Source organism: Giraffa tippelskirchi, chromosome 8 (genome assembly GCF_054371585.1).
Source record: "Giraffa tippelskirchi isolate mGirTip1 chromosome 8, T2T-mGirTip1v1.2.pri, whole genome shotgun sequence".
NCBI lineage: Eukaryota > Metazoa > Chordata > Mammalia > Artiodactyla > Giraffidae > Giraffa > Giraffa tippelskirchi.
In genome coordinates this window covers 1,233,935-1,248,157 of record NC_137282.1, presented here as the reverse complement: position 1 = coordinate 1,248,157, position 14,223 = coordinate 1,233,935, and the positions used below count along the sequence as shown (strand labels likewise).

Here is a 14,223-nt window from a genome sequence, read left to right as displayed (position 1 = left end):
ACAAAGCGTTAGCAATCTGTTTTGATGCCAAAGCCAAACAGTGACAGTTTCAATAATGAATATTTGCTTCAGGGCGCTGGCAGTAACACAGCACAGAAGTGCAAACCCGTACCGTCTCAAACCTTGCCTTCCCACTAAAACACACCCATTACTTTTGACTCCCTGTCACATATATCCTTCCTAGAGGATCATTGGTAGAACAGTGCAAAGATATCTGAATCAGCCCCTGGGAAACATTAAGAAAAGTGAATCATTATTCTAGTTTCACATCTTTTGGGGAAAAAAAAAGAAAAGGAAAAGTTTGCGTTAAGGAGGGCCTGTGGGTTACTCTTATCACTTTGCAGAAGAGATTGTTTGAAAACTGTAGGTTTTTCTTCTCTCCCCTCCCCCTAAATGGACTCCAACAACTTAACATGTTAGCGTGAATGGAGGATTGGACATACATGATTGACTCTAGCTGGGGCCATGTTTTGTTTCTTTTGAAGTCAAATTTTTAAGATGCTATCTTCCAACAATCATAATAAATCATGACCAATTGGAATAAACTGAAGGGATGTCATCCGTTCTTTTATGAAAAAAGTGAAAAATTTTAGCAAAAAGAATATGTGCTTCTGAGCCAGGCTGAGTTCAAATCATTGCCCTACAGCTGGCAGCTTTGGCATTGGGCAAGTTCCCAAAACTCTCCATATCCCAATTTCTTCTCTAAGGTGGGGAGAAAGAAGGTATGCCTATGTTATTTTTTTTAATTGAAATATAGTTGATTTATAAACTTGTTTTAGTTTCTGGTGTACAGCAAAATGATTCATACGTGTGTGTGTGTATTCTTTTCCAGATTCTTTTCTCTTATAAGGTTATTAGAAAATATTGAGTATAATTCCCTGTGTTATACAGTAGGTCCTTGTTGGTTGTTTGTTTTATACATAGCAAAGTGTAAATGTTAATCCCGAACTCCTAATTTACCCTCCTGTTAGTTTTTTATGATGATTGAGTGTATTAGTATGTATAAATGCTTTAAAATTGCCTCTACCGTCGTTAGCTATAATTGTGTCTTGTTCATTCATTTGTTCCTTTATTCATTCATTGTTTTCTTTGAATAAATATTTGTTGAATGCATTTTTACGTCAAGTATAAATGTAAGGATGTATCAAGGGACAAAATGGATGGAAGAAGGGCTGGTATATCTATTACTGTTACTGCAGGTCATTATGGGATGTCTAATGAACCATGTAATGGACATCTATTATCCTTCCCATCTCCAGTGGCTTAGGTAGAACCTAGTGCAAAGCTGCAGGTCAGTAAGTGCTGATGGAGTGAAGTTCAAATACATGAACCACTGCAACATAGAATAACAATTTGGACCTGAAATAAGGATCTGGAAGTGGGAGATGCAATGTCAAGTCCCAGTTTTACGGAAATTTCCTTGTCTAAAAACCAAGAAAGCTGCAGCATGAAACCACTGAGATCACGGCTGTGATTCTACAAAGTAACCGAATGGAGCACTGTGTGGTGACTGGTTCTAGTTCTTTTTTATCAATAAACTTTCAATTTTAGACTAGCTTTAAACCTGCAAAAGAGGTGCAAGAATACTACAGAGGGCTCCAGTATATGCTCTTAAGTTTTCCTTGTATTAGCATCTCACATTATTATGGTGCATTTGTCAAAGCTAGTGAACCATAACTGATACATTGTTTTTACCAAGATTCCATACTTCATTTGAATTTCCTAAATGTTTACCTAATGTTCCTTTTTCCTGTTTGCCCCAGGATTCCAACCAGGACACCAGATTATATTTAGACATCCTGAGTCCTTAGACTTGTCTGGACTATGACAGTTTTTCAGACTTCTTGTTTTAGTGACCTAGACATTTTTGAGGATTCTTGATCAAGAATTGTTCATGCTTTTACATTTGTTTATGCTTTTTTCATAGTTAGACAGAGGTTATGAGTTTTGGGAAGAAGATCACAGGGGTAAGTCTCATCACATCCTAGCAAGAGTGTATGTTATTAACATGATCAATGATATAAAATTTTATTTTAATAAGTGGATAGGTATTATGCATAATTGGTAATTTAATGTTCCATACTAAAGAAAATAGCTTTGCTATATGTCATTTTCTATGCAATGTACAGTCATCCATTCATATCCATGGGGAACTGGTTCCAGAACCCCTGTAGACAGCAAAATCTATGGATGCTCAAGCCCTTATGTAAAATGATGTAGCAGTTGCACATAACCTATACATATCCTTACTTTAGATCATCTCTGACTACTTCTAATACCTAAAACTATGTAACATTATGTAAATAGTTGCAAATACAATGTAAATGGTATGTAAATAATCCCCTTCCCACAGCAAAATTTTGTTTTTTGGAAGTTTCTGGAATTTTTTTTTTTAATATTTTAAAATGGATGCAGAAACCAAGGGCCATCTAAATAAAATAGTTGATTCCTTTATGGCTTAATCTTAAAAAATATATTTACCTTACTTGTTTAAAAAAAGTCCTCTTTACTACTGGTAAATTAAAAGTAACTGAAAAATTCATATCTTGTTATAAATTAATAATACTCTTACCTTTGTGGACTCAAGATCTATACATTAAATTTAAAGTGAAAAACATAAGTGTATTTCTCTCAAACTAACCTTAATCTTGAGAAAATATTAATATTAATAACAGATCTTTGTTCAGCTACGTGGTCTAAAAAATGTAACAAGGTGAAGTGAAAGTGTTAGTCATTCAGTTGTGTCCGACTCTTTGAGACCCAGTGGACTGCCTGGCCCCTTTGTCCATGGAATTCTCCTGGCAAAGATGCTGGAGTGCTTGCCAATTCCTTCTCCAGGCGATCTTCCCAACCCAGGCATTACACTCGAGTCTCTTGCATTGCAGGCAGATCTTTACCATTTGAGCCACCAGGGAACAAGTGCCAGAAGTTCAGGGTTTTGATCCTGATTTCCCTGAGCCTGTCTCATGCAAGGGACTTCCCTTAGGAAACATTAATATTGTACTAAGCCCAAGCCACAGACAGTCTGGAGTCTCTAACCTTTGACATTCTTGGTATAAATGTACTTTATCCTCTGTGGATAATGCCGTGCCATGTAGGGCCACTCAAGACAGACGGGTCACGGTGGAGAGTTCTGACAAAACATGGTCCACTAGAGAGGGAATGGCAAAGCACATCAGCATTCCTGCTGTGAGAACCCCATGAACAGATGTTGTTGTTCAGTCGCTCAATCGTGTCCGACTCTTTGCAACCCCATGGACTGCAGCACACCAGGTCTCCCTGTCCATCACCAGCTCCCAGAGTTTGCTCAAACTCATGTCCATTGAGTCGGTGATGCCATCCAACCATCTCATCCTCTGGCATCCTCTTCTCCTCCTGCCTTCAATCTTTCCCAGCATCAGGGTCTTTTCTTCGCATCAGGTGGCCAAAGGATTGGAGCTTCAGCTTCAGCATCGGTCCTTCCAGTGAATATTCAGGATTGATTTCCTTAGGATTCACTAGTTCGAGCTCTTTGCAGTCCAAGGGTCTCTCAAGAGTCTTCTCCAACACCACAGTTCAAAAGCATCAATGCTTTGATGCTCTCTTTTCTTTATGGTCCAACTCTCACATCCGTACATGACTACTAGAAAAACTGTAGCTTTGAATAGATGGACCTTTGTTAGCAAAGTAATGTCTCTGCTTTTTAATATGCTATCTAGGTTGGTCATAGCTTTTCTTCCAAGAAGCAAGCATCTTTTAATTTCATGGCTACAGTCACCATCTGAGGTGATTTGGGGGCCCCAAAAAATAAAGTCTGTCACTGTTTCCATTGTTTCCCCATCTATTTGCCACAAAGTGATGGGACTGGATGCCATGATCTTCATTTTTTGAATGTTGAGTTTTAAGCCAGCTTTTTCACTCTCTTCTTTCACTTTCATCAAGAGGCTCCTTAGTTCTTCTTCACTTTCTGCCATAAGGGTGGTGTCATCTGCATATGTGAGGTTATCGATATTTCTCCCGGCAATCTTGATTCCAGCTTGCACTTCATCCAGCCTGGCATTTCGCATGATGTACTCTGCATATAAGTTAAATAAGCAGGGTGACAATATACAGCCTTGACGTACTCCTTTCCCGATTTGGAACCAGTCGGTTGTTCCATGTCCGGTTCTAACTGTTGCTTCTTGACCTGCATACAGGTTTCTCAAGAGGCAGGTAAGGTGGTCTGGTGTTCCCATCTCTTTAAGAATTTTCCACAGTTTGTGATCCACACAGTCAAAAGCTTTAGCATAGTCAATGAAGCAAAAGTAGATTTTTTTCTGGAATTCTCTTACTTTTTGTATGATATAACCGATGTTGGCAATTTGATCTCTGGTTCCTCTGTCTTTTCTAAATCCAACTTGAACATCTGGAAGAGATGTTCATGTACTGTTGAAGCCTAGCTTGGAGAATTTTGAGCATTACGTTGCTAGTGTGTGAGATGAGTGCAATTGTGCAGTAGTTTGAGCATTCTTTGGCATTTTCTTTCTTTTTGATTGGAACGAAAACTGACCTTTTCCAGTCCTATGGCCACTGCTGAGTTTTCTAAATTTGCTGGCATATTGAGTGCAGCACTTTAACAGTGTCATCTTTTAGGATTTGAAATTTTCTGGCATTACCTGATATTTTAATGTTGGTCCCTTAGAAGACAAGTAAAGACTAGTCAGAAAGTGGGCCTTTCAGTGTTCAAGGTAATGCATTCTTGTGGCAAAAATTGGTGTTAGTTAATTTTATTTATTTTTCTCTTGCCATGAGAAACACTGATGGTGGCACTGTGATTATTTTTTCTAACACGGTTATAAGATGTTCTCCATGATGCTGCAGGGGACCCTAATGGCCTTATGGCTGAATAAGCAGTTAAAAGTATATGAAGTGTCAGGCAAAGGGAAGCTCCAGATAAATTGTTCTTCTTCAATATCCCTCAGCATCCTCTGTAATGGTAAAGAATCTGGAAAAGAATATATTCACATACACACATATATAGTGTGTATATGTATACATATATATACACACACACACATATATGTAGATATATTATAGCTAAATATATATGTATATTGCAGACTCACTTTGTGTACACCTGAATCTTTGTTAATCAACTATAGTTCAAAAAATTTTAATAAAAATTAATTAATTAAAAACAAAGAGCAAGAACCCATCTCTCTTCCGACTGACTAGTGTTTCTGCACCATATTTGCGAAAGAAGCCAGTAACCAGCCTTACCCATATCCCCACCTCTCTCTCCAGATCAAAGTGAAAATCCAAGTTCAAAGGCTCATTGGTAACAGAAGTTAACAAGAACTAAATTTTTATGGGGACAGCCCTTCACTGCAGGTAGACCACTGTCCTTTGCAGCCACTGCCTGCTCCATTTACCGTGGGCTTTTCAGTGCGGCGTCGGATAGTGACCACGGCAACCTGTGGGATGAGAAGCAATTCCAAGAGCAGCTGTGGCTGGAGAGGCTGCCTGGGAATATTTTGAGTAGGAGGTTAAGAGCTAGCCAGCCGGAGGCAGTGAAAAGGGATATAAAAATAGGAAGCACAGGGCATGGAGCTCATTTGCGATTCATACTGGACTTGGCAGGCATTGCTAACATCATGTTAACTAGCCTATTTGGGTTGGGAGCTGTGTCTACCCAAGTGAAGCTAAGACAAGGCAGGCTCACTTTGGAGGCTGACCTCTCCAGATTTAGAATCAGACTTCAGAGCCAGAGGGGTTGTAGGGTTACAGTGCCTTCCTGGTCATCAAACTCTTGAAAGCTGTGACATTAACATGGTGTGACCAGTCTGTGAATTCCTCATGAAGAGTAGCCATTGGGGTTTGAATACTTTTGTGTCACAAGCTCCTGAGCTCATCCCGGTGCAGGGCATATGCTTAATAAATATGCCAGATTAGAATTCGTCTTGTTTGTATATGGATGATTTTTGTATTTGTTGAACATACAGCTCTTTGCAAATAAGGCAAGGATTTTATAAACCTTTGATCTTGACAAAGCAGCCGTGACATCAGGGTTCTTTACTTCCCATATAATTTGCACAAGCACGCACAGGATCACAACCAACTTTTTTAAAGGGTCTTGACGGTGGTTTTATTCACTTTATTTGTCTCGCGCGCTCTGGGCCTTTGCTGCTGCACAGACGCTTTCTCCAGTTACGGGGAGCGGGGGCTACTCTCTAGATGCGGCCTGTGTTCTCCTCATTGCGGTGCCTTCTCTTGTTCTGGAGCATGGCCTTAGGGTGCACAGGCTTCAGTCGTTGCAGGATGTAGGCTCGGCAGTCATGGCACACAGGCTCGGGTGCCCCACGGCGTGTGGGATCTTCCCAGACCGGGGATCGAACCAGTGCCCCCTGCGTTGCAAGGTGGTTCTTAACCACGGGACTACCCGCGAACCCCTGTTTTACCTATTTTGTTTTAAATTAAAGAAAGAGATGTAGAGGAAGATGAAAGACAAGCAGTAAAGAGAAATGAAATACCTTAGAAGCATTTACTCTCCATTGCATTTTTCAAAGCCATCCTAGCAGACATGTACAAAGCACAGAGCACTGTAAAGAATATTTTAGTAAGGCCACATGCTAACAAGAGAAATTGGAGCATGTTTATTTACCTCAAGGAAGCATGTTAACGCCTATTTGTATGTATTTTCGAGAATTGTCCAAATGTGTTCTATCAATAGACACGACTGTAAGTGTGCGTCTATGTCATTTTCCCAGGAGAGGATTGCCACGCGGCTGACAGGGGTCAGGGCTGGGGGCTCTTCTCATGATTACCAGAATGCGATATCGGGGATGCATTTTCAAATAGGGAAAGATAACGCCACTGTCTTTGCCTTTCTCCTGTGCTATTCTGACTGCAGATAGTACCACAGGGACACCAGCAATATCAACGACGACAACTGTGGAAATTCGCAAAAGCAGTGTGATGACAACTGAGATCACCTCTAAAGTGGAGAAGAGCCCCAGCACGGCCAGCGGCAGCGGCTCCTGCGCTTCCGCGGAGACGGAGGAAGAAAAGGCGAAGAGGCTGCTGTACTGTTCCCTCTGCAAGGTCGCTGTCAACTCCGCCTCCCAGCTGGAGGCCCACAACAGCGGTGAGATGCAGCGATTCCTTCTCGGTCTCAACAGCTCTGCAATTATGCTCCTCTGAATAGATGAGCTCTTTGGCAGCAGGGGACAGAGGGGTGGCAGAAAACTGGCAATTATTACATGGAACTCATTAACCATTAAAAAGTAAAAATGACAAGCAAAGTGTCATTGGCATGAGGGCAGCGAAGGGCTTCCAGGGCTCCCACGCCATGGTGTGTGTGTGTGTGTGGATGTGTGTTTGTGTTTTATAAACATGAGGAGAGACAGTAAAATATAATTCTAAAGCATCAGCTTTGTGTTTATATGATTTCTAGATTGCTATGTTATTTCCATGCATTTGCTTCTAAGTGAAATTTTCTAAAGTTGCACCAATAATAGAGTTGCAAAATTGGGTTACATAACGCCATGCGATTTGGGTTAAAACCTCCTTATTATGGTTTTTATGGTAAATAATGTTGTTTGGGCTAAATTTATTTGAACTGGATGATTAAACTTAAGAAAATGCTTCCTATAGACAGAAGCAAGTTAAGACATCTTACCTTATCTTAAGATATCTACATGGAAGATTTTACTTATTCTTTCTGACAATGTAAAGATACTATTCCCCTGCTTTGATTGAGGCTCAGAGAAGACACATGATCAGTTAGGTGACAAGCCATTATTCAAACCCAGGTCTCTCTAATTTAAACACTAAACTTTAATAGAGCAGAACTGAAAATACTGATAAGCCAGTATGGAATGCTCTCTGGATATATTTTGATTCCATCTACTTGCTCTTTCTATATATGTATGTTTATATATATGTATCTATATTTAAAGATGTTATATATCTATATATAAACCTGTCTAACTAGATAAATATATTATATTATATATATATATATGGAGAGAGAATATATTTATATTGACTTTTATAAAGATTTTGTTTATTTTTTGTTTATTTATCTATTTATGTCCTGCCTGAGATTTTAGCCAGCCCTTTGGCCCAAGATCAGCTTTTCTCTGAAAGACTGGGCTCACTGCCAGATCTCTGTCAGCCATTACAGTAGGAAAAGAATCATTTGTGAATCATACCCTGAGTTCATAGTGCAGCTGTGCGCTGATGGAGTCATTGACCAATCACTGCTGCCCAAGCAGCATTCCAGTATTGACTTCAAGACTCTAAGGGTGTAATTGCCAGCGGGGGACAATCCCTTCCACACACATGCCCCTCCTGCAGGCAACACGAGTCGTAGTCAGGGAGAGTTCAGGAGGGCAGGGCCTGGGATGCACAGAATAGCATCTGGCCCCAAGTCGGAATCGAAACCTTCAGATTTCCCCCCTCTTTCCTCCCGCAAAGACGTGCTTCCTGGGTGCACGGTCACTGGGAGAGAGTGGACATCATCGGATGTCCATTCAGCGCTCATGAGTTCTTGGTCATTCCCCATCATGACAGAGAAACATTCATTTTGAGGGGAGGCCCATTTTGACAGATAAACAAGCCATACCCTTGGAGGCTGCAGTTAATTTATTAAGAATTTGGATGTCCTTCCTGAATTCTGATCAGAGACATCTGATTAAGAGCAAAGAAGGAATGACTTATTTGTTTTTATCCAATCAGGTCAACATGTTCCATATTCCAGTTCTATGGTCATCTATGGTTTGTGTCAGAATTGCATTTGGAGCCTTAGATATGTATGTATTTTATATGTATAAATATATACTCATATATTTTCTATGGATATAAACGTTTATCCATATATTTATATATAAATAAATTTATATTTATTTAAGTATATTTAAATATATATGCATTTATATTTATTTAAATATATTTCCATATGTATTGATATATATACATCCAGAGATTCTGATTTATTATATATCCTTCTGCTGCTGCTGCTGCTGCTGTTTAGCTGTTCAGTCATGTCTTGACTCTTTGCAACCCTATGGACTGTAGCTTACCAAGTTTCTCTATCCATGGAATTCTCTAGGCAAGAATACTGGAGTGGGTTGCCATGCCCTCCTCCAGGGCATCTTCCTGATTCAGGGACTGAACATGTGATTCTTTACCACTTAACCACCTGGAAGGTTCATATATCCTGCATATATATCCTATTATATAGCCTAAGTATATTTCCTACATCCAGGGATTTTGATTTGTTATATAGCCAGGTCCTGGGAAGCTATAGTGTTTGGGAAAAGAAAAAAAAAAAAGCACAAATGTTGCCAAGTGTTTTGCAGGCAGAGCTGAGAACTAGCGTAACCTTCTCGCCTGGAGGCTTAGGAGGAGATGGGTTGTCACCCTGACTTGGGTCCCTTTCTAGGCGTGTCCCCCCCGAGGTTTGAGCCCTGGGGGACACCGCGCCCCGCTCTCCTCTGCCCTCTCCACTCAGACATCTCCCCGCGGGTTACGCTGAGCGGAGACCCGTGGGGTGAGTGTAGACAGCGAGGCCCCAAGCATGCCCCTGTCCTGTGGGTGAGCGTGGTCCTCGGCGGACTCACCGTTAGGTCTTTGAGCTGGGGTCCCGCCTGGGGGCCATCGGAAGCAGGCGCGGAGGCAGGGGTGTGAGGGCCTGTGGGCTTTAGGGGGTTATCAGGGTGGGAGAAGGAGACGGGGAGGCGAAGGCCCCCAGGACAGGACGCTCACCTAGCCAGCCGCTGACATGGGCAAACGGGGCTCACCTACAAAGCCAGTCGCCGCCTGGCCCCATCCGTCACACGCCAGGCCTGCAAGGGGCCGCACAGAATGGCAGAACGAGTTTCCTCAAGTTTGGGGCACAGTTGCTTACAATGCTGTGTCTGTTTCTGCTGTACAGCTGAGTGAGCCAGCCCCCTGTGTACGTGGTCCCCGGCCTCTGGAGCCCCCCGGCCCACGCCCTCCAAGCCCCCCCCTGCAGGCCGTCACGGAGCTCTGAGCTGAGCTCCTGGACTGTGTAACGGGCCCGCGAGCTGTCTGTGTGACACACGATAGTGTGTGTGTGTGTGTGTGTGTGTGTGTGTGTGTCAGCCCCAGGCTCCCGTCCACTCTACGTCTGCATCTCGACTCCTCCCCTGCAGATTGGTCCATCAGATTCCACATATATGCGTTAAGATACTCTGTTTGTTTTTTCCCCTTTTTGACTTACTTCACTCTGTGTGACAGATTCTTGGTCCGTCCATCTTTACGATCACATTGCTCTCCTTGTCCACTTACAATCTGTTGTTTACATTAAAAAAGGTCATACTACTGGCGCATGAACTGCAGCCTTTGTGAGCTCAGAGGAGTTTGAACTACTCTGAAATGACTAGTGAAACTAAAGCTTGTGGTCGGATTTGTGTGTTTCTGGGGATGGCTGCATAATAGAGAGTTTGACAGATGGAGCAGATGGTTTGCTAATTTAATAAATACTAGATCTCATCATAACTACACCCATTGTTTAGAATATACACCAGTAAAATAGTTTTCAGAGAGGAGTCCTCACACTGACACTGTTTAGAGTCATCAGTCCATGAAGCCAGTGGAAAGCAGGACCCCTCTGATAGCCGTCCACTGAATCCTGGTTTCTAGTTCTCTTTAAGGACCGCCTTGCGAGCTGCACTCAGAGCAGACCACAGTCATACCCACCACTGCTTCCTCCATTCACCTCTACCCCATCCATAGATCTTTAAAAGACTTCTCCAGTTTCTTCTTAGATCCAGATTTTATTAATAGGAAAACACTGACAAAGACTTGGCTGTGTTTTTCAGGGAACCAGGTTTGAATATTAATTGTCATCAGAAGCAACCCGGCTGCAGAAAGGGGAGATGTGTCTTTTGCATTTACATTGCAATTCTGTTTTCATTTTTATCCCTTTGGAAACACGTCATAGACATGAGCTAAGGCCTGTGACACGGAGTGGAGAGTTATGCACTTACGGGCTGTTCAACCACCTTCAAGACACGTTTTAATCTTGGAAAACACATTCTTCTTTTTAAAATTTTACTAGAGAATAGGTAATTTCCAATGTTGTATTAGTTTCATATGTATGACAAAGTGATCCAGTTATACACATATTCATTCTTATTCAGGTTCTTTTCCCATGTAGGTTATTATAGAATATTGAGTGGGCTTCCTTGGTGGCTCAGACAAAAGAATTTACCTGCAATAAGGAGACCTGCGTTGGATCACTGGGTTGGGAAGATCCCCTGGAGAGGGGAAAGGCTACCCACTCCAGTATTCTGGCCTGGAGAATCCCATGGACAGAGGAGGCTGGCAAACTACAGTCCATGGGGTCACAAAGAGGCGGGCACGACTGAGTGACTCACACGCACGCACAGAATCTTGAGTAGAGCTCCTTGTGCTGTAACATAGGTCTCTGTTGTTTCTCCGCTTTAATCACAGCCTCCTAATTTGTCCCTCCCCCTCCTTGTCTCCCCTTTGGTAATTGTAAATTTCTTTTTGAAGTCTGTGCGTCTGTTTCTGTTCTGTAAATAAGTTCATCCGTATTATTTTTTAAGATTCCATATATAAGTGATATCATCTATTTCTTTACCTGACTTACATCACTAAGTATTATAATTAATTTCTAGGCCCGTCTGTGTTGCTGCAAATGATTATTCAGTCTTTTTTGCGGCTGAGTAGCGCGTCATTGTAAGCATGTGCCACAGCGTCTTTATCCGCTCATCTGCTGGTGGACATTTAGGTTGTTTCCACATTTTGGCTGGAAAATGCACACTTAAGCATAAATATTGGGAAAACAACTGCCATCAAACATTGCCTTTATTACGGCTTAATGGAATAGACTAGAGTGAACTAGAAGTGATCAGAGTTAATTTCTACCTCAACTCTGCAGAGAACCTTTCTATGTGAACCTGGGCAAGGCAGTTGTCTTTGGGCCGCTTTCTCTCCCCTCCTCTGCCGTCTCTCTCTCTCTCTCTCGTGGGGTTAAGAGGCCATATGCACCTCGGGAGGATGAAATACTACGGCATGGTTATTAGCAGAATCACAGCAGCTGCTGTCTGCTCAGTCGCTCAGCTGTGTCTGACTCTTTGTGGCCCCATGGACTGTAGCCCTTCAGGCTCCGCTTTCCATGGAAATTTCCAGGCAAGAATACTGGAGGGGGAGGCCATTTCCTATTCCAGGAGATCCTCCCGACCCAGGGATGGAACCCGCGCCCTAGTGTCTCAGGCATGGCAGGCAGAGTCTTAATGACCGAGTCGCCTGGGAAGCCCCAGCTGGGTTACTGTGTAAGTGCCTGTGCTTTCTCTGTTTATTTTTCACTACAGTATAACCATTCAAAGTTAGTCAATTTTTTGGAATGACACTGGAATATAGGATTTCTTTTTTTTTTTTTTTTTATTTGGGAGGAAAAGCCGTTCTCCTGAACTTGCTAGCCTGATTCACAAACCCTTCTAAGAACGCTCGCAATGCCTTCAGAGGACATAGTCTTTCTAAGAGACCTTGAAGTCTCCTTTTATTTTTATGTTATGGACACAGATATTATCGAAAGATATGTTTTGTCTCTTTCTTACAGAAATTCCCCCCAAACATCCTGCTAGGTAATGCTTTGCTTAGCCAATTTTAGTGAGTTTCTGTATATAATTGGAAAAAAAAATCCTTTCAAATTTTATAAGCAGCCTCATTACTAATTTGGCAGATTTTTCTGGTGATGACTTAAAGTGGCAACATTTGATCATTTTCACTAAGTACATTCCAGCTTTTTCGTACCTACACAGAGCTTATTCTCCCTCACTAAGTTTTAATATAGAGAAAAGTCACATTATTGAAAGACAGACTTGACTAAATTTTAAAATGCTTAGAGATTTCTAAATTTTTGCTTAAACATGAAAACAATGTTAAGAAGAAGAAAGAGAAGATTGACTAAAATTTCTTGAGCGTGTGGGCATGCCAGAAATAATACCATAAGATAAAAAAAAATGCATCTCCTGAAACACTTCAGTAAATTCAAACCTCACAGCTAATGGAGACAAATTCTGGCTTATACCATCTCAGAACCTGAGCTCATTTGGGTATCAAGGTAAAACTGGCCTTATAAAGTGAGTTGCAATGTGTTCCTTTTTATTGTCTACTCTGAAAGAGATTGTGTAGAATTTGTGTTAATCTTTAAATGTTTTTTTGAGAATTTTCCAATGAATACATCTGAGCCTGAAGATTTCCTTTTCAGTTGTTTAAATTTTGACTTTAATAATAGGGCTACTCAATAAATTTATTTCATGCTGTCAAAAAAGAAATCTCAGGACCTGAGCTCATAACTCTCTTTATAAATATGTGTTTTTTGATCTTTATTAATATCCAATCTTTGCTAATCTTCACTGATTGACTACCACGCATTGGGCCCTGAGAATGAAAATTTGAGCAAAACCCGGGAGTTGCCTTCAAGAAGCCCAGGTCCAGTTTGTGCGTCTGTTCAGGAAGAGACTGTATAAAGACTTATTTCCTCTAGAGATTTGTCATTTCATGTTTCAAGTGAAAAACTCATTTAAGCCAGTCAGCGGTAGTCCAAGTTCATGGCCTTATTATTATTAAGGCCCAGAGGTATCTATCACATGTCTTCAACATCTTCTGGAATGATGATAAGACTTCGGTTGGATGGAAAAAACAGATGGAGACTTTTCTATCACAAGTCTGTTGTGGTGCCGTCTTTAAACTTTCTACAAATGATTAAAAAAAGCGATTCAGCCACATAGCCTCTGTGTTATGCATGTTCATGCAGGACATACTTGAGCACAAAAGCTGTACTATCTAATATGGTAACCACTAGCCTTAGCTGGTGATTTAAATTGAAATCATTGGCCAATTCAGTTGCAGTAACCTTATACCAAGTGCTGAAGAGTGTCTGTGACTAAAGGCCACCATTTTGGTGCGTACAGATCAAGACCATTTCCATCACCGCAGAAGCTTCTATCAGAGAAGTTTCTATCAGAGCTCTATTGTACTGGAGCTACAATTCTTTTTTTCAAAGTGTGTTTTTGACCTATAGTGGATTTACAATGCTGTGTTAGTTTCAAGCATACAGCAAGGTGAATCCACCGTACATGAACGCGTGTCTACTCTTCGCTGCTGTTGTTCAGTCACCTTGCTGTGTCAGACTTTATGACATCGTGGGCTGCAGCACGCCAGGCCTTTCTGGCCCTCACCATCTCCCGGAGTTTGCTCAAGTTCATG

The 14,223-nt window shown here is 41.5% G+C and overlaps 1 protein-coding gene across 4 annotated transcripts in view; it reads left to right on the top strand.

Annotated features, from left to right (window-relative positions):
* The window catches only part of ZNF385D (zinc finger protein 385D), a 938,617-nt gene that overhangs the window by 910,945 nt on the left and 13,449 nt on the right, over positions 1-14,223 (top strand). For all 4 annotated transcript variants that reach the window (XM_081520983.1, XM_081520984.1, XM_081520986.1 and 1 more), the window contains one exon: positions 6,869-7,102. In XM_081520983.1, coding sequence (XP_081377109.1) covers positions 6,869-7,102 — 234 coding nt within the window. The remainder of the gene's footprint in view (positions 1-6,868; positions 7,103-14,223) is intronic.